The sequence below is a fragment of the Hippopotamus amphibius genome, chromosome 7, assembly GCF_030028045.1.
Source record: "Hippopotamus amphibius kiboko isolate mHipAmp2 chromosome 7, mHipAmp2.hap2, whole genome shotgun sequence".
In the NCBI taxonomy this organism is placed as follows: Eukaryota; Metazoa; Chordata; class Mammalia; order Artiodactyla; family Hippopotamidae; genus Hippopotamus; species Hippopotamus amphibius.
Window position 1 is genome coordinate 7,883,164 of NC_080192.1, and position 27,366 is coordinate 7,910,529.

The following is a 27,366-nucleotide window of genomic DNA, read 5'->3' on the forward strand; positions in this document are numbered from 1 at the left end:
ATATAAGAAATTTCACATTACATTTGTCAATGAAAGGAAGATATTAGATTCTTTAAATTTAGTTGCGATTGTAAATTATTGAGACTTAATTCATATACCATAAAATTCCCCTTAAAAGTATGCAATTTAATGTTTAGTATACTCACAGAGTTGTGCAGCTACCACCACTGTCTAATTCCAGGACATCTGCATTACCTAAAAAAGAAACCATGATTGTTAGCAGTCACGCCATTTCCTCCTACCCTCAGCCCCTTGCAACCACTCATCTACTTTCTGCCTCCATGGATGTGCCTATTCTGGACATTTTGTATAAATGGAATCATACAATATGTACCTTTTGTGTCTGGCTTCTTAGAACACTTAGAATGTTTTCAAGGTTCATGCATGTTGTGGCATATACCAGTGCTTTGTTCCTTTTTATGGCTGCATAATATTCCATTGTATTTACAGACCACAGGTTGTTCCTACACTCATCCATCGATGCATGCACATTTCATTTATCTGTTCATCCATTCAGTTATTTTTGAATAATCATAAACGTTAATCATAAAAGTTTTAAATTTCTTGTCACCTACTTGTGCAAATAAGTTTCTTGTAGATGGTGATTATGAAGAACCTGAAGACGATATTTTCACAAAGTATGGATCAGGAATTGTGTGTAGGTGTTTCAGCCTGTCATCAAAAAAGTCATGTTTCCAGAAGTAAGCTAAGTCTTTTACTGATATTTTAAAATTTATCTTTTGGAAGTGTTATACACATTTAAAAATTCCTATAAAACTTTGCACAAATTTTTGCTTATAATTATATAATGGGTATGTTATTAATTTTCTTCTCTAAGTCACATGGACACATTCCTAAGTCCCCTTAAGTTTGCTCCATTGTGCCAGGATGTGAAAAACGCTGGAGAGCACATGTTAGAGAGCCTCAGATGTGAAAGAGGATTCCTAATAGTAAGAGATGGCTATACTTAGGATTCTTTATACAGCTTGCTGAGAAAATTCACATATTTACAAATTTGCTAAATTTGTCCTTTATAAAATGCTCACGGCTACAATGTACTATCTTGAGTGCTATAGGGGCTGTCTGGAGACCTATGCATCAGTTTGTGGAGAGTCAAACATCTCCCCTCCTAGTTTTCCTGAGGCATAATTGACAAAATTGTAAGATATTTAAAGTGTACATCATGATGATTTGATACGTGTATACACTGTGAAAAGATGTCCCCCATCTAGTTAATTAACACATCCATCAACTCACATATTTATCTTTTTTTTTTGTTTGTTTTTTGGTGAGAACATTTAAGTTCTACTCTTAGCAAATTTCAACTATGCAATACAATGTTATCAACTATAGTCATGTTATACATTAGATCCTTGAGTCAATTAAATCCATTGGTTTTCCCCCTTCTATGACTGATAAGATTATCTCAAGTTTGCTATCACGATTATGTGACAGTAGTTAATGAACACTCTGTAAAATAAAATACTTTGTAAAACAAAATGTCACATTTAAAACTATAAACTCTAGATTCGAAAATAACACACATACATGCACAAACCACACACTCTTACACTGTTTTACAGTTTATTTTTAAAATGACAGTAACAAATGCTCTTCCCATGTTGGGGAATGACAGATCTATTTTCAGTCAACAGGGCCTTAAAAAGTAACAGCATTTTGTCCAAATTGAACTTATATAATTGCACAAAAGTCATACAAAGCATTAAGAAATGCTCACAAAGATTGCAGTTCTCGCAGCTTCTCATGAAGCACACCCCAAGAGGCCTTGGTTTCAGAGGGTACCCCTGATCTGAATAATACTGATGCTAACCCCAAGTTCCTCAGTGACACACAGGCAGAGGCGAGAGCAGCCAGGAAGACCCACGTGCTTTGTGACAATGGAATTCTGCTCTACCATTAGAGTTTAATGATGCATTCACCTTCTCATATTAGGATTATTAAACACTTCAGCTTGAAGTATATTTGTTCAGGCTTAAAACTTAACAGTATCAGCTTAAATTTTGGGACTACAGATCCCACTTCCAGAAACTAAAATTAAAAAACAAAAAACCAAAAAAACCCCACCACACGGTAAAAACCTCTTCCAAGCAGGATCCTTTATGCTGCCACCACTCTGGGCCCTCGCTTAGTTTCTAACATACACACACAAATAAGTTACATTATCATTGACCATATGCCAGTTAAGGGATGGCAGACAAGGTCTAACCCAAATCCCAACTCTTGTTTTATCGACAGCAGTTACTGGAAACACTGTGTTATAAAGGACTCTGAGGTCACAGCTGGGCTGGTGGAACAGCCACTGTGCTGGACTGTGATCTGACATGGACACAGGACAGGGAGAGGCAGCACTCATCCTATTTGCAATCTTTCTATTATTAAGAAAGCTAAGGAGGATGTTGGTTATGTATGTTTTGAAAAACATAACAAAGCCCAATTTTTCGATTTTAATGAGTTACAATCCCTTTATCTGGGGATTTAACTTATTTTATGGCTCTTAAACCCAATTAACACGTAATGTCTATAGTAGGAGTTTTCCTTTTCTGACCTTACAAAAGTTAATGAAAAGATAACAACATTCTGAAAGAAGACAAAGAGAACTTTAAGTCACCATCAGAAGTACCTTCCTAACTTGGGTATGACTATGGGAAGAGGAGAGTTATTATTCTATTTCTACTGGTGTGTTTCAAAAAAAAAAAAAAAAAAAAAAACACAGTCCCAGTTTCTTAATTATAGAGAAAAACAGCAATTCCTGAAATAAAACCATAAAAGTATGCAGCAGAGGCCATCTAGATATACTTCTTTCATTTAGATTATTGTTCGTATTTCAGCTGTATGTCTTCAATTCAGGGAGAAAAATTCCAGTGTAATATCTGAAGCATTTTCGTTAGGAGAGCCTGGTGTGTACATGAAGTGTTTATCATACTGAAATCTGGAGGGAAATGTGAGGCATGTCTGTGGTAACGCTAAGGACGAACACGATTCCGGCACTGTGCCCAATTATCTGCTCAACCAATCCTGAACAGATCAGACAGTGCCTAAACCACCGTTCTGAGACGTTCACTGTGTCATTTCTTGAAAGTTCTGATAGTCTGATGCAAATGTTAGCTGCTGTGGTTAATCGGGGACTCAGAGGACAACATGCCTCGGTCAGGGACTGTAAATCCAGAAGAATTCTGTAGAACTTGCCAGGAATCCAGCCAGAAGAAGTCTGTTTCATGTCCAAGTAGGCTGCTATTCATAAAAGCCACCTAAGCTTTTAGCTAGAAAATCATTTCACTACAGAAAATGCTTTATAGGATGAAAAGGAAATTCCTTATTCCACGACTGTAAGTGAACAAAGGGAACCCAATTAAAGAAAAAGGTTGTTGTGGCCACACAGGCCCAGGGAGTGAGAAGTCAGAGTTATGGATTTCTTTTTAGTCCCCTTCTTTTAGAAGACAACAAGCACAGGGCTGAGAAGTTGGAGGGGGTGAGGAGGGCAGACACAGGGATGGTGACTCCAGCTGTGCAGCCGTCCATCCTCACAGCTACTGAGCAAAGCCAAGCACCTGTGGGTGAGCACTGTCAGGACACAATTTGTATCACTTTGGTTCGTAACATTACTTTGTCTCCTGATGAAGTCACTGCCTGTCTGCTTTGGGCTCTGTACCTTGGTTTTTTCTCACAATGGGCAAACCTCTAGCACTGCAAGGAGTATTACTCTTGTAGCCTGTCCTTCCCTAAGGCAAATACTTTCTTAAAAATCTTTGGATTTACGTTCTAATAATCAGCATGTTTTATACATCTTGGGCTCGTATTCAGATTTAAACGAGGTGAACACACTAGTTGTTAAAGCTTCCCCCTATGACCGAAGCTCCCAGATAAACCATCTGCAGTAGTCTAACCCTGTTTACTTTGCAAACTGAGTTTTATATAATTGCATCCAATGCTGCATTGAGGGAAACATGAGTCTTTACCATTGCCCTTCCAAAGCTAACGTCCAAGGAAGGAAAGGATCACAGGTACTGGGTAGGATCCATATTTTTTTTTTATCGGCACTAGAGGAAATCACAGAATGGTAACTGGGGTGTTTCTCTGAATACTGGGTGCCATTCCTCTGACTTGAACAGGATAAGTAGAGGATCTGCCCTTGGCCAGGGAAGTAGCTTCAAGGCCGTGCTCTGAGGGTCAGTGCATTAAGAATCTATAAAGAAAGCATGGATGTCTGAGAAAGGAGTCATCTTTAGATTGAGAACAGATGGACAGTGGTCTGGATCTATAGCAGACACATACATACTTTTCTTTCTCTTCCCTATTAAGAATCTAAGCACCTTCCAGGTCCCAGGCAACCAAACAGTAAGAAAAGCTCAAAAATGTTTTGTTCAATAGCTCGTGTTGCTGGAATCTGGACTGTGGCTGAATGGTGGGACTGCAGGACACCTGTGTGCTGAGGGCTCATGTGGCTCCAGTAGATACACGGGCTCCTGAATAGTCAGGCAGGTGTCATGGAAGGTACGTACTGGCCACCCACAATCACTGATGGGTGGCTTTCAGTGTAGGCAAAGACCTTGGTGACTGGCTCAAAGTATAAACATTACACAGAAATCTTAGGATATTAGGTGGAGCTCAGGAAAAGTGCAGAAGGGGAAGGACCTGGAGAGAAGGAGAGAATTTTCTACATGTACTAACTGGAATTCATGGACATATGTAACCAAGATCTTTCTTTACATCTTAAAACTAAACTTGTCTGGGTCATTAATTCTACAGAATTAATGTTAATAAGCTGCAGTAACATACAATCCAAAAAGTCAATTTTCCAGATTTCTGGCTATATACAACAAAAAAGACCACATACACAATTACATACACTCATACAGCTGCTGCACTGCCCAACGGAACACGCGTATAAATGTCCACACAGAGACCCCCAGAAAGCACACATGCACAGACGCCAGCATCCACCCTCCCGAAGTGGGCTGCACGTGGGCTGCAGTGAGGGTCAAGAGGCCCTACTGCATATCTGTTCGATGTCATTCATCTCTTTGGGACAATCTGCAGAAAGGATGAGAGGTGAGTCCTCAGTCACCACTACATCATCCTCAATTCGTACACCAAGACCACGAAACCTCTCAGGGGCATCTTTGTCATCCTCCGGAATATAAATACCTGAGAAGTAGAAAAAAGAAGTAGAACATTCTGTTCATAAATGGCAGTAACTGGATGATTTGGGGCAAGTCAGTCAACCTCTCTATGTTACAATTCATCTATAAAGCTGGGATCCTAACAGTACCTACCTAATAGAAATGTGGAGATTAAATGAGATAACATATATAAAAATGTCCGGTACATAAATGGTCAATAAATGTTGCCTATCATTACTAGAACTATTATTATTTTTTTAATATAAATTTATTTATTTATTTGGTGTGTTGGGTCTTTGTTGCTGCACACAGGCTTTCTCTAGTTGCTGAGAGCAGCCTCCTCATTGTGGTAGCCTCTCGTTGCAGCGCTCGGGCTCTAGGCATGTGGGCTTCAGTAGTTGTGGCACACGGGCTCAACAGTTGTGGCTCATGGGCTCTAGAGCTCAGGCTCAATAGTTGTGGCACACGGGCTTAGTTGCTCCGTAGCATGTGGTATCTTTCTGAGGCAGGGATCGAACCCTTGTCTCCTGCATTGGCAGGCAGATTCTTAACCACTGCACCACCTAGGAAGTCCCTACTAGAACTATTATTATAGTTATTTTGTATATTAGACTATAAGATTTATACAACTACAATAATGTTGATCATGATGCTGCCACGTTCTAATGGCTCAAACAGGCCACTAATTTATGAGTATGTCAATATATGCTGGGAACCAGCAGATTATATAAATGCATTCTTTCTCTGCCTAACAGTCCCCTGGAAAAAGGGCACTTTGCTAAAATAAAGACATAAGGCATTTAAAAATGTATTTAAAAAACAGAGATTATTAGCCTAAACAACCAGAAGCTGCAGCAATACTCAAATAAGTCATAAATGTAACTGATGTATTAATACATGATATAAAGAAGGAAAAAGGAGGACTTTAATGAACATTTGAAAAATTCTAAGAGGCCTCGGTTGCCTTTCTAATCATGAAGTCAGACAGACACCAGGTCTTATCATATTAAAGAAACTGTAAACTTCCTGCTCTATACTCACAGATGCTGTTCTGTGATAAGAAGAAAAAGACCAGCAAAGGAAAATGTAGTCAAAGTCTAAGGAAGCGCCAACTAGATTGGACTAAATGGTACCTAAGGCTACAGACAGCAACATATGCCTGGGCTCAAAGGGTGGCATAAAAGATGTATCCCAACTATAACTTACATAAATTAGAGGTGAGAACACATGAAATCTAAGATTGAGATCTGCTTTCATGACAGAAACAGCATCAGTGTTTAAAAGACTTGTAACATCAATCTTCACACTTCACCACGGCCACCACTTCTCTACTCAATCCTGCCCAACATCCAGCATCATTCAAGCTGGAAAACCTTTAGATTGCCAGCTCTCTCTGAAACGTAGAAGGATCTGGATACTAAAAAGCGCAGTAATGCAGGCAGTTCAATGCAGTTTGCAGAGGAGCTGCAACTGAGAACATGGGGAGTCTGAGTGTCTCTGCAGGAAAGCACCGGGGGGTTCACGAGTGTCAGCAGCCCCCAATGACAACTGGAAGACTAGTACAAACTGGCCTTGGCAAAGGCAGGGTTAAAAAAGATTTATTTCTTAGTATCTACTAATAGAAAGTATTCCCCAACTGTTGTTTATTGAAGAAGTCAAATTAAACAAGTTGTGTGATGTTAAATAACAAAGCTCAAGAAAAATCTAAAATAAAGTTCCCTTCTACACTGGATTCACTTTCCTGTCTCTTTTAACGAATGAATGAATGAATTTTTCCGCTTTCTTAGTGTCTTCACTTGTATTTTAGCTTTGTTTATACAACTGAAATAAAAGTTTGATTATTTAATCTTTAAGCAAGTCCCAAGTTTAACCAAGAGTGTCAAATTCAGGATTCAGCCCTATGAAGCTTAAGAAATTCTTGATGAAAAAGAATGCCATATCATTACTATTTGACCCACAGGCAATCAGTTGCTTTGCTACCTTCATCTGCACTGATATCAAACCCTGTATCTGAAATCACTCAATAATGAGACTAACAGAACCAGTGGTACAATCTTATTTTATTATTTTCAAAAAGCCCTGAAAATATAGGCTGCTGAGAACTAAGAGAAGAAGGCCTGATGAAAGTGACAGTGAAATAAGAGGGATGCAGAATGGACACTACAGTGAATACCAAGCTCGGCTCTTAGACTCCTCTGCCAAAGGCTTGGCTTTCCAGCTTACTGTCTCTTCTAATTTAATTACGTTGGTTCAGGTAAAAATAAAGTGTTTACCTTTCTATCTAATACTTGAATTATGTGTCCCAAGGGATCAGAGGCTGCTGGCACCCCTCCTTACCTGGCTCCACTGTGATTACCATACCAGGCTGCAGAGAGAGGGAGCGGGGCATGTCTGGAGTGTCGTGGACATCCATCCCGAGGTAATGGCCAACGTGGTGTGGGCAGTATTTTCGAGCAGCCTGGAAAAGATATGACCACAGTGTTATTAGAGCGATGACCCCTTAAGGGGAAAGGTGGGCATGTATAAATCCATGACATATGTGTTAATATTGCCCCCTGCCCCCAGTTCTGCCACTTATGTTTCACCTACCCTTGGGCTAATACTTAAGGACACCGGAAAACTGCCACCTCTTATATGCAATTCTGCCAAAAGCATTCTAACTAATCCACATTTCTATTCTTACAATTTAATATACTACACACGTGCTAACTGGCGTAATCCCGGTAATGACTACTTCAAATGAAAATCTCTTTTCTTGGGGGAGAGAAGATAATTATGTCAGAATAGTTCTCCATTCAATGTTCACATGTCCCTCTCAGAGAGCCTACTGTGGAAACCCTAAGTATCTCACAGCAACTTGTGGAGTAGGTATGAAACACCATATAACACAGTAATTATTAGGCATTTACCAGCTTGGATATCTCCATCTGTTAATTAAAGATTTGTTGGCATGAACAGGAGGAACTTATAGTTTCTTTCCTATTGATAAAAGAAACTCTGGCAGCCTAAACTTGGAGATAGAAGATGTCTTACTGGTCTGTTTGGTTTGACCACCTGGCAACTTAATTTAAAGCTGAGGCTTTAAACTTTTATTGAACACCATCACATTTTGGATGCAGATGAAATTCACTAAAGATGTGACAACTGAGGATATTGTTCAAAGTCTCAACAATGTTACTGAAGCAAGAAACACCCTCCCCTTTGATCCCTACCTTTTCAAAATCACTGCAAAAGAATTAAGAGTTAACCTCTCCCCTGTTTTATGTCCTTTTCCACCCTGTACCAGACTTCATTTTATGTTTTCTGAAGACTGAGCTACTTACACAGTATGCAATGAACCAGATGTGCTGCCATCTCCTGGGAGAAATAAGTACTGCACCTTTTGTTTTAATCCATGTTCAAAAAATTCCCTCTTACAGGTGAAGAATCACAAACACCATTTCTAAATCTAATTAGCTGTACATAGGATAAAAACCAAGCAGCATCTCAGGTGTTCTTAAGTACCTTGAAGGCATTATTTTCCTTAATGTTCTTCATGATCCCCAACTCTTTAAGCTTCTGTCCTATCAGTGTCAGCATCATGCTGTAGATGTTATCCAAGCTTGTTCCAGGGGAGCAGAGGGTCAGACAATCTCTCTGGACTTCTAGAACAGCTTCATAGAGTTCTGCCTGAGGTGCCGTGAACCTGGGGACAGGAAAATCCAAGAACTCAAATTTGGAACTATCAGATATTGCAAGAAGTTTGCTTCTAAGTTTGATTAGAAAAACTCCAAGGCAGTGATGATGGGGCATTTGTTGATATTTAGTGAGTACCAATATATCATTAATGACAGGACCTCCACCATGCCTAGATGCTCAAAAGGAAGAGTAATAACCCTTCAAGCTGGGGAAGCAACAACAATCTCTCCTTCAAACAGTCAGTTGATAGACATGGGGTGTGGCTAAAAGATGCACCCAGCTATGAACGCAGTCAGAGGGCCACATCAAGCTCACCCTTGATCCTTTTCATTTTTTTTTTTACCATTAAAAAAACACAAACAAAAACCAATCAACCAACCAAACAAAAAAACAGAGACCAAGGATCCACTTCTCATAGGCAAAGCAGTTGTCATGGGATAAACTAATCAATACTTCGGCTACTAGTAACTTACTAGTTTCTAGGTGTCCTTAGAATAATAATTTCTTTAGCAATAAAGGGGAAAAATGAGAAAAGAAAATCAAGCTGGAATGGTATATATGTGTTTTTATACATTGCTCATGGAACTGTAAATAAGTACAGCCAGTTAAATCAAAGGCCTTAAAGATGCTCATAAAATTTAAGCTTGTAATTCTGCTCTAAGAAGCCATCCTGACAAAATATTTGACATTCAAAAAAAACTGAATATACAAAAATGTTTACTGTAATTTTAAAAATAATTATAATAGATACAATCTATATATCCCCTAATAAGAATGGTTAAAGTCAACAAGGCAATGCTATAAAGAAAACCTACACACCTATCTCCCAGGTTTAGCCATTATCAACATTGTTATGTTTGTATCAGTGATGAGTGTACCCACGCTCCACCCCACCACAGTATTACCAAACAGTTTTTAACAAATCTGTTTCTTTTTCTTTCTTTTTTTTTCCAGCTCTTTATTGGAGTATAATTACACTTGTGCCAACGAGTCTTTTTCTAATGTAAATTTTATATACACTGAAATGCACAAATATGAGCTCTACAATTCTGACAAATGGATGTACTGATGGTGATGAAGCTGGGGACACTGAACCCCTGAATTCTGCTGAGTCGTCTTTGCTAGGAGAAGCAGTCCTTCTACCCCTGTCTGAGGAGGCCAACTGTTTTGACTGAGAACCTGCAGGTATCTCCCCTGAGGCAGCTGCTCTGATAGTTGCTTCTAGACCCACAACTAGACACTACTCCCAGCAGGTCCTGAAAAGTTAGGTACAAAGTGTGACCCATGATGACATGCACTATAATCCAAAAAGAACTGCACGATTTACCTACTTACATAGAAATAAACCTGGGGATACGTGTAGAAATGGATGTTAATGCGTGGGATAATGGTGGAAGGAACATAAAGTCGGATCAGACTGAATTTATTGATAGGGGTCCACTGAGGAGAGAGTCTGGATTCAATGTTGAATTCTAAGGGCTCTGAAAGGCTCTAACGGTTTCTTTAGTTGGTTAGCTGAAACATGGATCAAAAGGTAGCCTACACTAAATGAATTCAAATGCCAGAACTACCTTTCTATGCTGGAGAAAGAATTCTGCCTCAAGACTGCAACATCAACTTTTTTTTTTTAATTTATTTATTTTATTGGCTGTGTTGGGTCTTTTTTGCTGTGCACGGGCTTTCTTTAGTTGCAGTGAGTGGGGGCTACTCTTCATTGTGGTGCGCGGGCTCCTCATTGCCGTGGCTTCTCTTGTTGCGGAGCACAGGCTCTAGGTGCGTGGGCTTCAGTAGTTGCAGCACATGGGCTCAATAATTGTGGCTCATGGGCTCTAGAGCGCAGGCTCAATAATTGTGGTGCACGGGCTTAGTTGCTCCACGCCTGTGGGATCTTCCTGGAGCAGGGATCGAACCCGTGTCCCCTGCATCGGCAGGCGGATTCTTAACCACTGCGCCACCTAGGAAGCCCTGCAACATCAACTTTTGCTTGAGTTTCCAGCCTGCAGTCCTGCCCTCCAAAATTCAGAAATACCAACCCCCATGATTATACATGAGCCAGTTCCTTAAAACCAATCAATCAATCAATCAACCAATCAACCATCAATCAACCCACCTGCCTACATATGTATACATTCATAGCATACCCCCCATTGGTTGTTTCTCTGCAGAATTCTGACCCAGATCCATATCCCATGATATAAACACTGCCATCTTCCTCCTGGGAATTCCTCATGTCTGTTTCTAATCAATATCCCCACCTCAAGAGGGAAACACTGCTCTGATTATTTTTACCTTTGCTTTGCCTCCTCTAGAATGTCCTATAAATGGAAATAGACAATACGCACTCTTTTGTGTTGAGCTTCCTTCATTCAGCATAATGTCCATGGTGTTATTTTGATCAGTAGTTTGTTCCCCTTTTACTGCTGAGTGGTATTCTGTTGCATGAACAGTCCACAATTTGCGTATTCGTTCTCCTGTGGTGGACATTTAGGCCATTTCCAGTTTTTGGCTACTGTGCATAAAACTGTTACGAGTATTCCTGTACAAGTCTTCCTGTTCCAGGTGCACTGCATCACTGCCAGCACTGGGTGCAGGTGGTCTCCTAATCTCAGCCATTCTCGTGGATGTGGAGAGGTCTGACTTGCATTTGCCTCGGTGGCTAACAATGATGAACACACGTGTTTGTGTACATATCATCTTCTTGTCCATTTGATATCTGTAGGATGTGTAGTGATATCCTCTTTCCTGGTCACACAGCTCTAGCAGATCCATGGGAGTGATATTCCTAGGGTTCCCACATAACAATCTGTACCCTTTATAGCTGAAGGTTTCTTTTGCTGCAGATAAAATCTTTGGCTCACACTTTTGTTCTCTGAGCATCTTCAACATGTTACTCTATTTTCTTCTTTCATAAAGCTTGGCTTTTGAAAAGTCTGATAACAGTCTAATTTCCTTTCCTTTCCTTCATAAATCATGTATTCTTTTTTTTCTAGATTCCCCCAAAGAAATTTTCTTTTCCTTGCAGGTTCAGAATTTTACCAGACTATGTCTTGATGTTGTTTTTTTCTAGGCTGATATTGTCAGGTACATAGTATGCTCCTTCAAACGTAGTTTCAATTTTTTATTTCAGGAAAATTTTGAATTACAGTTTTTAGTATTTCTTCTGTTCCCTTGCTTTGGTTTTCTTCTTCAGGGCTTCCTTCATGTTTATGTTCTAACTCTTTGCCTGTCTTTAATATTTGCCATTTTTCCTTTTTTTTTCCTTTTTGGCTGTGCCACATGGCTTGTGGGATCTTAGTCCTCTGACCAGGGATTGAACCCGGGCCTTCAGCAGCGAAAGCGTGCAGTCCTCACTAATGGACCACCAGGGTGTTCCCTTGCCATTTTTCTTATAATCTTTTTTTCTTTTTATTTCATTTTGATTTTTACAGTTTTCTTCCCTTTCACCTTCTATTTCTTGTTAACATTTTATTGTATTTCATTAATAGTGGGTACCTTTCAGTCTAGTGTTTTTTTCCTGAAATGATTTAAAATTTTTATTTCTAATTCTTTTCTGAGTTTGTCACTTAATTACCAAGATTTCTTAATTCTGATTTATGTTGTTTTTTCATGTTTTGAATGATTTGCTTTAAAATTTTTTAGCTCGTTTTAAACCAAACGGCACTGTTTTGATCTATTTTGTAGTCATGTCTTTCTGGCAGGCTTTCATTTCTGTAGGGATGTTATTCTGCTCCTTATTCTCTTTTTCCTTTTAATAACTTTGTATGAGATATAACCTAGAAGGTTTTTTTTTTTTGGCTGTGTCGAGTGGCATGCAAGATCTTAGTTTCCTGACCAGGGATCGAACCCTCACCCCTGCAGTGGAAGTGTGGTCTTAACCACTGGACCTCCAGGGAAGTCCCCTAGATGCTTAATTGCTTATTTTATATGAAATTAATTTCCTGTAATTTTAGAATAAGACAGGATTTATAAAAGATTTGTTTAACTTCACAGAATGTCATCTTCTGTTGTTTTGGTATAGTGGTAAAAAAATATGGCAGCGTGTTTCTGATCTTTCCTGGTTTAGTTCCTCTCCCTCCCTTTGGTTTTATTTATTTATTTGGCCCCACTGAGTGGCTTTCGGGATCTTTTCTCTGGACCAGGGATTGAACCTGGGCCACGGCAATGAAAGCACTGAGTCCTAACCACTGGACAAGCAGGGGACTCCCTTCCCCACACTTTGATTCAGATCATCTCATTCCTTTCTCTCAGTTCTAGTCTATTCCTGCTCAGTTTCTATTCTACTTCTAGCAGTTTCCCTTAAATGTGAGCCCCTGTCCTAGAAGGGAGGCCAGCAACTTCAAACTTTCTTGGGCCACTGGACTGGCAAACCCTTCCCGTTTCCAGCTTCTGTTCTGAAATTGGCTCACCATCCTGTCTGCGAACATCTATTGGTTATTTTGGGGTTCTCCTGTTTTCAAGTCTGTCAGATAGCCTCCCCCACCACTGCTGCTTCCTTCTGCCTTCCACACAGATACAGATGCCACCCAGGCCTTGTGGTTGTATGGTGTGTTCATAACTGTTCGTATTCTGAGGTTTTAGTGATACCCCATCACCTGGTGTTTGGGTACCAGTCGCTACCTAGTTGCTCTAGTCTTACTTGACAATTTGGAAGGACTAAAAAACTATTTTTTGTTGCCATTGCCCCAGAATCCCTGATTCTTTTTATAGTCTTTTGCTTCTTACTGAGACTCTCTATCTGTTCGCTCATTACACTTACATCTTCCTTTAACTCCTTGAGCACAGCTACTGTTAGCCGTCTTAAAGTCCTCATCTGATAATTGTCACATTAGGGTTATTTATGATCTGTTTTTATTGATGATATTCTTCTTGGTTATGGGTTACATTTTCCTGATTGTTCTTATGTCTAGTGATTTTTTAAAGTGAATATTGGAAATTATGAATGATACAATGTAGAGATTCCAAAATCCTGTTATGTTCTTCTGAAGACTGAGTTTGTTAACTTGGCTGGATTCAAACTGCGAACTCTGCTCTTACTGGGAAGCAACTAAAATCTCTGCTTAGTCCACTCAAATTCCAGCTGCCAGTATTTTGCTGAGCCTCCTGGGATCTCTCCCCAACATACAACGCAGTGATCAGCCAAGGATTTTAGAATATTTTATATGCAAATTTTGGGCCTCACCCTTTTGGCAACACCTTTTCTTCCAGGATTTCCTCCCATTGTTCTGGGTGCCTGCTAGTATCTAATCGGTGCTTTGACACCTTAGGCCAATAAGGCTGTGGCTTCTCCCTGCCCAAGCTGTGTGGACTGAGGAGTGCCCTCAAGCAAAAACTCTAACCACTTACCTCTGACCCATTGTAGTTCTTCTTTCAAGGACAGGCTTATGCTGCAGTTTCTGCCAGCTTTTAGGAAGCTCTCTAGTGCCCTCAAATATTTGTTTTTAATATTTTGTCCAGATTCTATAATTGTTATCTGTGGAGGGTTAATCTGGCCAAACTATTCTACCATAACCTAAATATTATCTTTGTAAACAGAAAATAAAAACTTTAAATTTATTTTTTTAAAAAATGTGTGTGTACACATTAACTAGGTGTTTTTAGGTGCCTGACCCTACGATATGATGAATAAAACAGTCTTAGAAAATAATTAGGAGCTGTGTAAAGGCAGTTAATGTGGGCTAGAGGGGACCTGTATATTTATTTAGTCCTTTATTCCAAATATATCCATATTCCAACTCATACTCCTAAGAAGCAGTGGGACCTGTAGAAGCCCTACCTGCCATTGACAGGCCAGGTACGAGTGATGTCGCTCACATAGCAAGAAGACTCACAGCCTCCATCCAGCAGCACCATTTCCCCATCCTGGAACAAAAGTAAACCAGGTAAAAGTAGGTGACTTTATGACTGTCAGTTGTTTTTTCTTCTAATTTAAATTCTTCATGCCTTTTGTTTTATAAAAAACAAAACCAAATAAAACAAAAACTGAACAAAAACTCTAAAGGAGACTGATCTTCTCTGGTTCCTTCTCACAAGTTTTTCATATGAATTCACAATGGCTCAAGAAAGATGGCACTGTAGAGGGGTTAAGTGCAACTGGCTCTGGAATCAGAGTGCTTGGGTTTGAATTACTAGGTGTAAACATTAGCGTTTGTGATTTGTTAACATCATAAATGTTACCATTATCACTATTAATAAGAAAAAAATCCTATATAAGTTGGTATCCAGGGCCTTTATTCAGATTACCCTTAACCATTTAACTTTAGAATATTACTTTTCCTTCTGCTCTCCATCAAAATACATGTGGGGGCAAAAAACAAAACAAAACAAAACAAACCACAAAAGTCTAGGTACATCTCTATTTTCCTAGTTGTGATGTTATATTGAAATTTTCTATTTATGGCCTTGAAGACAGGCCATATCTTATTCATATTTAAATAAGCACAGAACTTGGCACATAGTATAAAAATGGTCAAATAAGTACATACATAATCATGGTAAGAAGAATGAATGTGGTTTTTGTTTCTGGCAAAATGACAGAATAAATTTTAGAAAACAACTAGATCCTGGACAAAGATATATTTTATGAAATGTTGACATTACATCGTGTAAGAGACATTTTAAAGACTTTTTTTCTTGAATAAAGACATCCCAGAACTGAAACTAGAGCTGGGAAGTAGTGATAAGGTAAGCGTTACCATATATAGGAAAGAAGGTGTTGCAAAGTGAGGAAGATGAACTGGAGATTCCTGCATGAACCCAGGACACTCATAGGGGATAACAGGGCCCCAGGTCATTAGGACCCACTTCACTTCTGGCAAAAGCATATGCGAATAACATTTAGAGGAAACAGTCCCCAAATTTGGGATTGCATAATTTCCCCAAAATAACAACAAGCAAATATGAGCTCACAACCAAAGGCTGTCAAGCACACAAGGCGGGAGGTCACTGTGAGAGTCAGCAGGAACAACAAATACCAAATTTAGATCTTCCAGAATTCCAGATAATGGAATTACCGGATACAGAATTGCTATTATGAAATGTTTAAAGGGATAAAGAATCACAAAGAACAACACAACAAGAGACAACTGAAAGTACTATGCGGATTTGAAGGGAACCAAATGGAAAAAAAACAACAGCTGAAATAAAATACTCAGTGGATGGCTGCAGTAGATTAGGCAAATGAAGAAAAAATTTAGTTTCCTGGAAGACAGACCTACCAAAATCCCCTAGAATATGATAGAGACAGACATGGCAAATGTAAACATGAAAGAAACATTAGCTTATGGAACACAGAAAAGAGGTTTAACATACATCTAACTGAAGTCCTTGAAGGAGTGAATAGAGAGAATGCAGGAGAGATGATAGCTAAAGAAATAATGTCTGAGAATTTCCTAGAACTGATTAAGACATGAATCTACAGATTCAGGAAGCAGAAGGTATCATAATGAGGACAGGTAAAAACAAATTTGTACTTAGAAATATAATAAAACTGAGAAATACCAAAGAAAAAGAAGTCTTAATGCAGCAAAAGCAAACAAAAACTTCATAAAGGAATGATAATAATAATTACTATTTTTTAAAATTGACAACACTGAAAGTCAGAAGAAAGGGAATAATATATTAAAATTGATGACTGAAAATAACTGTCAACCTAGGATGGTTCTTCTCAGCATAGCCATCTTTCAAAAATGAGAATGAAATAAAGATGTTTTGGCTAAACAAAAGTGGAAAAAGTTTATCACCTACACACCTTCATCTAAAGGATGTTCTTCAGGTAGAAGGAAGGTGATCCCAGAAAAGCCATTTAAGATGCAAGAAGGAAAGATGAAAATGCAGGTAAATCTAAACAAGCTCTGTCAGAAGAGGCTCTCCTCTGACCTATTCCTGACAGCCAGATGTAGCTGTGGTGAGCTCAGAGGCAGAACCACAGGGCAGCCTGCTCTCTGACTACATCTCTGCCAGATGCCTACTAGCCGGTCCATGATATAGCCCTTCCAGGTGCACCAAAACCCTGCATTTCTCATGGCTTCTTGATGACCTTGCCTGCTAACTTGAAAACTTTCAGATAACTGAAGCCAGACTATGACCTTGAAGTTTTTGACTGTTTTCTCTTATTTCTTATTTGGGTCACTTCATCTAATAATGGCACTATGTCTCTCTCTATATAAAGCTAGACTTGTGCTTATTCTCTAGTTTCTCAAGGATGAATACTATATTGTTTAGAATAGGTAAACTGGTGGTAAAACTATGAAGAAAAACAAACAAAAAAAAGGTTAAAACAAAAGTCAAGACGGTAGGAGACAGAAAGGGAGATGTGCTTGAGATTGCCCAGGGGACTACTTCTTATCCTTGACGGTGGATACATGTTGTTCATTTTATCATTATTATTTTAAACAGTACATTATATTTATTGTTTATAACATATGATAAATTTGACAACTTAAAAAAAACACATGGACTATAATGAAAGTGAAATATTAATCCTTAAATAATTATAATTAGAACAGAAGAAAGGATGAAAATTAATGAGTTTAGGGAATTCCCTGGAGATTCAATGGTTAGGACTCGGCGCTTTCACTCAGGGGACCCAGGTTTGATCCCTGGTCGGGGAACTAAGATCCTGCAAGCCACGTGGCACAGCCAGGAGGAAAAAAAAAAAAGCACTTAGCATCTAATTTAAGAAGCTAGAAAAAGAACAAGAGAATAAACACAAAGAGTAGAAGAGTGGAATTAACAAAGGCCAGCACACAGTGTGATGAGATAATAAAGAAAGACAAAATAGCATCAGTGATGTGCTAAGTTGGTTTTAAAAGATTAATAAAAACCCACAAACCTCTGCTGAGATTTCTTTGCACAGATCTTAAGTATACTGAGTTAAGTCACTTTTGCCAAATGTATACACCCAAGCAACCACATCCTCATGCCCTTACCCACTCAATGCCCCATCAGAAGCAACCATTGACCTGATTTCTACCACCATAGATTAGTTTTACTTATTTCAGAACTTCATAAATGGAACCATATGGTCTGTAATTTTTTTGTGCCTGGATTATTTTATTCAGCATAATGCTTTTTTTTTTTTTGGCACACGGGCTTAGTTCCTCCGCGGCATGTGGGATCTTTCTGGAGCTGGGATCGAACCCGTGACCTCTGCATTGGCAGGCGGATTCTTAATCACTGCGCCACCTAGGAAGCCCCAGCAGCATAATGCTTTTGAGAGCATTCATGCTATTGGTAGTGCTATAGTTTGCTCCTTTTTATCTCAAGGAAATACCACATCGCAATTTCCTTATCTAATATCCTGGTTCTGGACCCCTGGACTATTATGAGTAAACTTGCTATCAACATTCTTGTACAAGGCATTTTTTTGGACATATGTTTTACTTTTTCTTGGAAAAATACCTATAAAGAAATTGTTGGTTCATAAGGAATATGTGTGTTCACTTTTAAAAAGAACTGTCTATTAAGATTTGTTAGAAAACAAGAAAAGGCAAAAGTATATCAAGAATGTGAGAAATGTACATAAAGGGAAAACAAAACAGAAAAAAACAAAAGAAAAAAAAGAATGTAGAAGGGTACATAACTACAAACACAAAAGATTAACATATAAGATAATACTATGAGTAATTTTAAAAACTTAGACAAAATGGTAGAAAACTATAATCTACCAAACTGTCTCAGGAAGAATGGAAATATAAATTGATAAAATCCCTTTGGAAATGTCTGGCATTTTCTATTAAAGTTGCAAATATGCATATCCTATGACCCAGCAATTCCATTATTAGGTGTCCCTTAGGCAACCTTGATAACTTACATAGCATGAATAATGTATAAGAAAGTTCACAGAACATTGTTCATAATGGTAAAAACCTGGAAATTATATAAACGTCCACCTATGGATATTTATCACATTAAGAAATTAAAACTGAGAACATTTTATAATATTTATTCATTAAAAATAATAAATCTATTCATTACATACTAAAATAACATTTTTAATGAAAATATTTTTCTAAATAAAAATATTTAGTTAGAAAAGTGGCACTGTTTTACATTTTTGCAAATCTCTGTCTAGCATAGACAAATAAAAGACAGCTAGCGTCTCATATTTGCTTCTGCATTCAATTTGGTGTGATATTGCATGCCATAAAGCCTCTGGGATACTTAACTGCACACCTGAGAGAAAACAACAGTAAAAAAGAGCATACAATATAATGTCTTAGCATTCTTATGAAAATATATTTAACTTCACAGACCACATGTTACCTGCTTTCTTACACTCCAGCAATTACAATGAACAAACCACGGTGGCATGCAACAACATACTGATGTAAAAGGAAGACAGACATAATATTTCAAATACGACCAAAACCATTATTTATTAATTGTAAAATAAAAAGCAAAGACATGATCACCATCAAAAGTGGGAGAGTGGTTACCCTATTAGGGAGAGGAGTTATCACAGGGAGGGAAGCACCACATGGTAGAAAAGCTTCTTGGGGGCAGGGGGACACAGTAATGTCCTATTTCGGGAGTTGACAAGTTTTCTCTGTAAAGGGTCAGATAATATTTACTTTGTGGACCATACTGCCTCTGGTGCAACTACTCAACTTTGCCATGAGGTAGGGGTGGGGGAGAGGAAACCACTGTACTCCAATAAAACTTTATTTAAAAAACAAAGTGCAGGCTGGATTTCACGCAGAGGGCTGTAGCTTGCCAACATATTTTATTCCTTGACCTGGGTAATAGTTACATGGGTGTTAACTATATAATTACTCATTAAACTATTCCCTTATGGTTTAAGTACTTTTCCAGTAGTTACATTTTACAATAAGAAATGTAAAATAAATAAATAAATAAGTAAAAATAAAAATAGGGAAATAGAAAGCACCTCAGTATATTAAAGAAATTGAATCATAGTTAAAAATCCCACAAAAGATAATACCAGGCCCAAATAATTCCACAGGAGAGTTCTACCCAATTTTCAAGAAACATTAATTCAAATCATTTTACAATATTAAAAAATAAACTATTCATTTTATGAGCTTAGTTTGACCTTGAAATGAAAACCAGAAAAAGACAGTATGAGAAAAATTATAAGACAATCTCACTCATGTACACAAATGAGAATATCCTAAACAACAGATTAGCAAGTTGAAACCAGTAGTGCCAAAGATAAGAAAAGATGCTTAACTTCACTGGTAATTAAGGTAATGGAAATTAAGACCACAATGAGATACTGTTTTATTCCAACTAAAATGGAAGAAATTAAGAAGTCTGATATACCAGGGGATAGAGAGGATGTGGTCAACAGAATTATACACTGCTGGTAGGAGTGTAAACATACAAACACTTGGGAAAAAATTTGTATTATCATACTTGAGTAAAAGGAAAAACTGAGTCCCCAAAACTAAATACAGCAATATATAATTTTTATATATTTCATAAACAAGCAGAACTAATTAATACTGTTTTAGGAATCATGTCTATGTGATAAAAGTATTGAAAAAATCAAGAGAATAACAAAAATTTAGGATACTGGTTAGTGACCTTTGGGAGAGAGGCGGTAAGATGGAATAGTATAAGGATACATAAGTAGATTTAACATATTGGTAATGTTCTGGCTCTTGAGTTGAGTCATAGTTCATGGGTATTCATTAAAAAAAATTATGTTGTATAATTTACATTTGCTATATTTATTTTTTTGAATTTAATGTAAATTAAAGTAGGTAATTAAAAGTAGACTTAATAAAAGAATACACAATTGTATAGTCATTTGGGGAGAAAACCGTAAAAAATACATTCCCTCACAGCTAATAAGATATTGGTAAAATCTGTCTGCTCCCAAAATATGCTTGGCCCATTGCTGCCACAAGTCTTCAGTGAAGGAGTTTTATCAAATGAAATGAGCAGAGGCTTTAGACTAGAATAGTTGGCTTTGCACTAATGAGTTACCTAATTTTTTAAAGTTTATTTTCCTCATCTATTAAACTGGCATGTTAATAACTGCTCCTATCCCACAGTGGTAGTGTAAGGATCAAATGAGATCATGTCTGTAAAAGCATTTTATTAACAAAAGGATTTATAAACGGCAGTTAGTTTGTGAAAACTGAAGGTTAGGGGACCATGAGGTCAGAGTTTTCTATTAAGACATCTGGACCCAGAGGAAGTAGCACTGAAGGGGATTTGCGTACCTTGATGAGTTGATTGTTCTTCACATAGTGCAAAGTGTTTGACCGATTACCTCCAGCAACCACAGGTGGGTAGGCTAAGATATCTGCACCACGGGCCCGGCATTCAAATTCAAACTGAAAAACAATAGCAAAGTATGACTGAAAGTCTGACTGAAGAAAGGATTTCCTTAGGGCTGCCCTAGCCCAGGCTCTCTTCAACAGCCCATACCTCCATTCAAGTACTTATCTTAAATCAATACTGGAAAACTATTCATCACATCTTTTTTTTTTAAATAAATTTATTTAAATATTTATTTGTTGGCTGTGTTGGGTCTTTGTTGCTGCACACGGGGTTTCTTTAGCTACGGTGAGCAGGGCTGCTCTTCGTTGTGGTGCACGGGCTCCTCACTGCTGTGGCTTCTCTTGTTGCAGAGCACGGGCTCTAGGCACTTGGGCTTCAGTAGTTGTGGCTCACGAGCTCTACAGCACAGGCTCAATAGTTGTGGTGCACGGGCTTAGCTGCTCTACGGCATGTGGGATCTTCCAGGAGCAGGGATCAAACCCGTGTCCCCTGCATTGGCAGGCATCTGCCAATCTAAACCACTGCACCACCTAGGAAGTCCCTCATCACATCTTTTTAACCAAATTTTTATGCTGTAACTTCAGTCTGTTTCTTTCATTCTCATCCCAATACTGTTATTCAACTCTATTATTAAATCTGTTCTTTTCTCCTGAGTGCTCTAAATTTACTGTGATTTTCAAACTGTCAAGTCCAGAAGAGAGCATGAAAAACCTATAATTGAACTCAATACAGAGAAATGGTCAGATACTTTACATGTTATTTTGTTTTTTCTTATTTAGATCAACACTGGAATATGGCTTGCATTTTTAACAACAGCTCTAAATTACCAATTTCAACCTTTCAAATAGCCACTGACCAACGTGTTCTGAAAATATGAAAAAGGATGCTCGGCAAATAATAAATTCTATTAATTTCATTATATCCTAGGATGGAGCTGGAGACTGATTCATACCTGCTACTATCTACAGCACCACCTCAGATTCTTTGCCTTCATAGTTACTTAAACGGTATTATTCTTCTTAAGTCACACTTGCGAAAGTCTTACTTTATCTGCTCTACTTTGCAATTTTCTCCATTTAATTGTAGCTCTACATATTTTAGATTCATCTAATAAATTACCAGTAACATTTAAGAACCAAATCCTCTCCACTGATATCCTGGTCACTTCCATGAAAGCCAACTGGATTCGATATGCAAATCAATGAAATTACATTTACGTCCAAGAAGACTTCTTCCAGCCATTTAAAGCTCACCTTAGCATAAAGAAAGCCTTCCTCCACAGGGGCTTTACTGGCAAACATGGTCTCTACGAAAGCCTGTAAAGAAAATGAAGGATGAAAAGAACATAGTCTCATTTTAACTACGTTGCTTATTCAAACATTCAAAATACTGGAGCTCAAATGAAAAGCACACTTCTCCCCAGCTTTGTCGACCTAAAGTTATGGCTTTGTGGGCATGATAATACAGATTTCCAAAGGGGAAAATACTGCTTCCAGGAATAGTCAACTGATGACAGACTTAGTGGAAGAGCACCCAATCTCTCCACTTAGAATATACATTGTATGTCAGAACAAGCTACATGGAAACACATTTGACATTTACATTACAGAATGTTTCTAGAGCCCTGGAATGTATGAAATTGTGGATTGACTGGCCCAGTCTACAGCAGGGTTTCCCAACCTTGGCACTATCAACATTTTGGACTAGGTTATTCTTTGTTTGGGAGCTGTCTTGTTCAATGTAGGATGATAGTAGCATTCCTCAACTATGATAACCAGATATTGCCAAATGTCCCTTGGGGGACACAAAACTGCCCCCAGTGAAGTACCACCGGCCTATAGTATCAATATAAGCACTGTAATTCTCTGTGATAGCCACATTATATGTGTGTCATGTTTTCCATCTTTATAAACATACATGGGTACATAAAATACAAGATAGCATAAATTCATGATAGAGGTAAAGAAAAGGAAGGCTTGAGAGGAACAGAGCTAAATAAAACAAAACCAAAAAAAGGCACACCACCATGACCTTCACAACTACTGTGGCTAATATGGAGAGGGCACAAATTAATCTCTGAGTTTTCTAGCAGTCAGTGTGAAAAGGGAAGCTCTGTCAGCTATAAAATTTCCAATGTCTGTAGGATAAAAACAAACCAGTTGCACAGGGATATGATTATATGATACTACAACTGGAAAGGAATTTCTCGCAAGTTGTTAAATGAAGTAATCAACTGTGGAAGGAATGTTTTTAATATTTCTTAATACAAGGTAACAACATCATCATAAAGCCCAAGAGAGGACAAGCAAGTGGGATGCGATGGGAATACCTGTTCCCTTTTCTCATTCCTCAAATGTGTCATCCTCAGAGAGGCCTCTCTTGACCACCCTATCTAAATCAGCATTTTCCATCACACTTTATCCCTCTCCGCTGCTTCATTTTTCCTCACAGTATGTAATTCCAGCTGACTATATATCATATATTTGTTTACTGTCTCTCCTCAACAGTATGTGGACTGAGGGACACATGGACAGTCTGTTTTGCTCACCACTGTATCCTTAGAACCTAAAGCAGTGCCTGCCACCACGGGAGGTACTTAAACATCTGCTGAACGAATTAGCAATTAAAATTAGTTAGGGACTTCCCTGGCAGTCCAGTGGCTAGGACTCTGCACTTCCACTGCCAGGGGCAAGGGTCTGATCCCTGATCAGGGAACTAAGATCCCACATGACACTTGGTGAAGCCAAAACAAACAAACAAACAAACAAAAAAACCAAACAAAAAAACAAACGAAACCAAACCAAAAATGGAAAAAAAAAAAAGGAAAAGGAAAAGTGTAGTAGCTCCACTTAGGCTCATACACTTAAAAAAATTATTTATTTATATTTCATATATTTATTTTGGCTGCACTGGGTCTTAGTTGTGGCATGCGGGATCTTCACTGCTACATGCATATGGGATCTACTTCCCTGACCAGGGACTGAACCTGGGCCCCCTGCTTTGGGAGAGCAGAGTCTTACCCACTGGAGCACCAGGGAAGTCCTGAGGCTTGTACATTTAAAAGAGGGATTTCTTTGTCTTTTTGTTAATTTCCTTTCAAACAAGTAATGAATAGTAGAATTTTTGAAGTCATGGCCCTTTTACACTACTATGCAGACTAAACAAGATAGAAAACTTCCTTTTTCTTTCTAGGTGGTCAAGTGCCTGATCTTCCTTTACTTCTTTTTGTCATCAGTGTGCCTCCTATGAATCCATTTCTTCACAGAGGATTCCAGGTATACACGGTACATGATTCATGCCACCCATCCTCACAATGTGTGTGATATCCTTTCTGTAAAGACCAAGGGGCAAACTTTTTGACTGCCACTTCTTATTAGGGTTGTCTCGTTACAATGTAGCCCACACTCCCAACTAACACTTAACCCTCTTACTTCACTAGGTGCTATTTAAATGTTTGTGTTCTGACTCTTTAAAAATGTAAAATGGGTTTTCTTTGCATTTCACTCTGTGCATCTCATAATCTGAGTACATCATGAATGGATACTGTATAGTTTATGGAGAAGGAAGAGTGGAGAGAAAAAGCATTTCATAAATGATTTCATAAAGGTTTTGTGCATGTGTCCCCATGTGGGGGTGATGTTAGGATAAGGAGACTGTGCCATTTGGAAAGGAGGGGAAGGGCACTCAGGGCAGGGGGATGACACAGGACCATGGCCCCATCTCAAAGAATTCAGGATGGCCAGCACATATGCTGGAACACATATGTCAAGCACATATAGAGGAACGACAATAGATGAAGCTGGAAGGGTAGCTAGGAGGGGCCAGATCATGAAAGGCCTTGCATGAGCATGTTGAAATTTAATCCTGAAAACAACGATGAGCCACCTCACTGTTTAAGTAGGAGAGGGACAGTCAGATTGATAACCATCACTCTGCCAGGGCAGAGTTAGACTCAGGCGATAATGGAAGTAAGGAGACAGCAAAGGGATACTAGGTATCCCACTGTGCTAGGCACGGGTCAGAATAACACAGCTTAAACCCAGGTCTGTTTTCTACTACGCTGTTCTATCTCCCGAGGAATGCATTTTTGGACTAGTTAATTAGATATAAGTGTTGGGGAGAAGCAATCATCTAGATAACTTTCATATTTCTATCTATGGTTGCTGGGTAACAGTTTATATTATTAACCATGATGAAGAATACAGGAGGAGAGTCAGGTCTGGTGGAGAGAGAGCACAAGTTTAGCTACTTACAGGAAATTCAGGGAGAGATGTCCAGGAGGCAGGATATACATTCAGCCACAGGAGAGATCAGACCTGAAGAAAGCCTGACCCCTACCCCACTTTTCCTTCTGCCCAAATATTCTACTAACTCTCTGTCTATAAACATTACTTAACTCTAATGGCAAGGTCTTTTATTCATTTTAAACCAAATCAGAGTGCCACTCAATCCAACTGACTAGTATCACATGGGCACAAATTGTATTTGGCTTGCCCCACAAAAGGGAAATTTTTGCTTGGGCTAAGCCACAGAAATATAGCATCACTATTCTTTTTTGTTGTTCTGGGGTTTTTTTTTTTTTGGTTTTTGCTTTTCCTAGCATAACTATCCTTAAGGAAACTATTTTGCCCAAATATCTAAAAATCTTATAGAAACAATCTAGATTAGAAATGGGAACACTGAGGGAATATAATCACTGACAGCTAGAAGTTGTTTATTAAAAAAAATAAGGCCAAATTCCATCTCCCTGTCTGTTGTCATTACTGAATTGGTAGATAAAGGGAATACCACAGACTTAATACTTCTAAATTTTAGGACAACACTTAAAATAGTCTCTCAGGATAACTATGTGTGGACAAGTGGCAGAAGTATGGGTCAGAATATTCCTAGGTAGACTTAAAACTGATTTTACACCTTATTCAAAGACACCTGATCATTGGACTGATTGATAATCAATTCCTCTGCTGCCATTAACATTATGCCACAAATCCAGTCTTAGCTTTTCTTCCTTAATTCAAAAAGCAGTGCTTCGCAGGAAGACACAGACACATGCTTATCACACCTGTAATTAGTTGTAAGTCATCTTTGTTGGTTTTGCTGTGGCAAGAGCACTGGACACTGTACTTGAGGGACACTAACAAACTAGAGCACATACAGAGGAGAGTTACCAAAATAAGGGAAAATACAACAAATGAGGAATAGTTAAGGAAAACAACTCTTCACTTTGGGAAGATTAAGTAGAACACAGGAAAGCAGGCTTCAAATGTCTGTGTGCTATTCTGCTGTGAGGTTAATTCCAGCAGGTCTGGAATTAGCCTGAACTGTTCTGCTAAAGTTCCCGCCCAGCACTGATCCTGATCAAAGTCTGAAACATGCTGGTTAATAGTGTTGAGAGGAGTTTCCAAGCAGTTTGTTATCAGCTTGTCAGTATGGGTAACAGTGAGATTAATGGTTTGTACTTGGTTTCCCTGGGACCTCTGAAGGGCTTTGCTGTTTCACAGCAGGAATATGAAATGTGACCAAGACTCAAAAATCCCTAGCTGAGATTCCATCTGGGTCTCCCAGGTTCCGAGGTGTTCTGTGCATGCATCTGTGGTTCTTGAGCCACAGAGAAAACACACTGAGAGAGGACAACAGGAGTCTGCATCCAGCTTCTCTGGACCTGGCTGTGACAGGTATTCTTATGTTAATGCTGTTGCTATACTGTACCCTTCTCCTGTAATAAACTATAGATTTGTAAGCACTGTCATTTTAGGTCCTATGAATCTTCTATAACAGACTCTGTCTAACTGCCACTATTATTGTAGACATGGTAAGGAAAGGAAATAAAATGAATTAATTTATGTTGTTCCAGGGAGAAACAACTAAGATTATAGTAAAAGACACAGAAGGATATCTGATTTGCCGTGCAAGGTACTGAGCTAGTCTCTAGACACATTCAGTAAACATGGAAGCAGAAGCTAAATGTCCATGTGCCATGCGATTATTGCACTGGGTACACAACCTCAAGATGCCCACTGAACCGTGAGAACTGAGATTTTTTTAATTTGGAAAAATTTTTTCAGTAGGAACCGTACCTGTGATGTCAGCTTCCCCGCAATCTGCATTCGTTCAATTTCTGCAGGAGATTTGATCAGCCTGAGGCGCTGTACCAGCTGCTGCACAGCCCGAACCTTGTTCTTGCTTCTGGCTTTGACCTCTGCTAGTTGCTGCATGTAGTCACAGTGGAGCTGTGTGTGAGCGGGCCTCATCCAGTCATACCACAGTGTATGTGTCTCAGCTTAAAATAGATTTA

General features: G+C 38.6%; 1 protein-coding gene across 8 annotated transcripts in view; it reads right to left on the bottom strand.

Moving 5' to 3' along the window:
* Positions 1 to 1,567: 1,567 nt before the first annotated feature.
* The window catches only part of XPNPEP3 (X-prolyl aminopeptidase 3), a 49,960-nt gene continuing 24,161 nt past the window's right edge, over positions 1,568 to 27,366 (bottom strand). For all 8 annotated transcript variants that reach the window (XM_057741233.1, XM_057741232.1, XM_057741239.1 and 5 more), the window contains 7 exons: positions 27,149 to 27,351; positions 22,325 to 22,387; positions 21,011 to 21,124; positions 14,593 to 14,678; positions 8,646 to 8,826; positions 7,479 to 7,599; positions 1,568 to 5,166 (listed from right to left, as the gene is read on the bottom strand). In XM_057741233.1, coding sequence (XP_057597216.1) covers positions 5,000 to 5,166; positions 7,479 to 7,599; positions 8,646 to 8,826; positions 14,593 to 14,678; positions 21,011 to 21,124; positions 22,325 to 22,387; positions 27,149 to 27,351 — 935 coding nt within the window. In that variant the 3' untranslated portion in view covers positions 1,568 to 4,999. The remainder of the gene's footprint in view (positions 5,167 to 7,478; positions 7,600 to 8,645; positions 8,827 to 14,592; positions 14,679 to 21,010; positions 21,125 to 22,324; positions 22,388 to 27,148; positions 27,352 to 27,366) is intronic.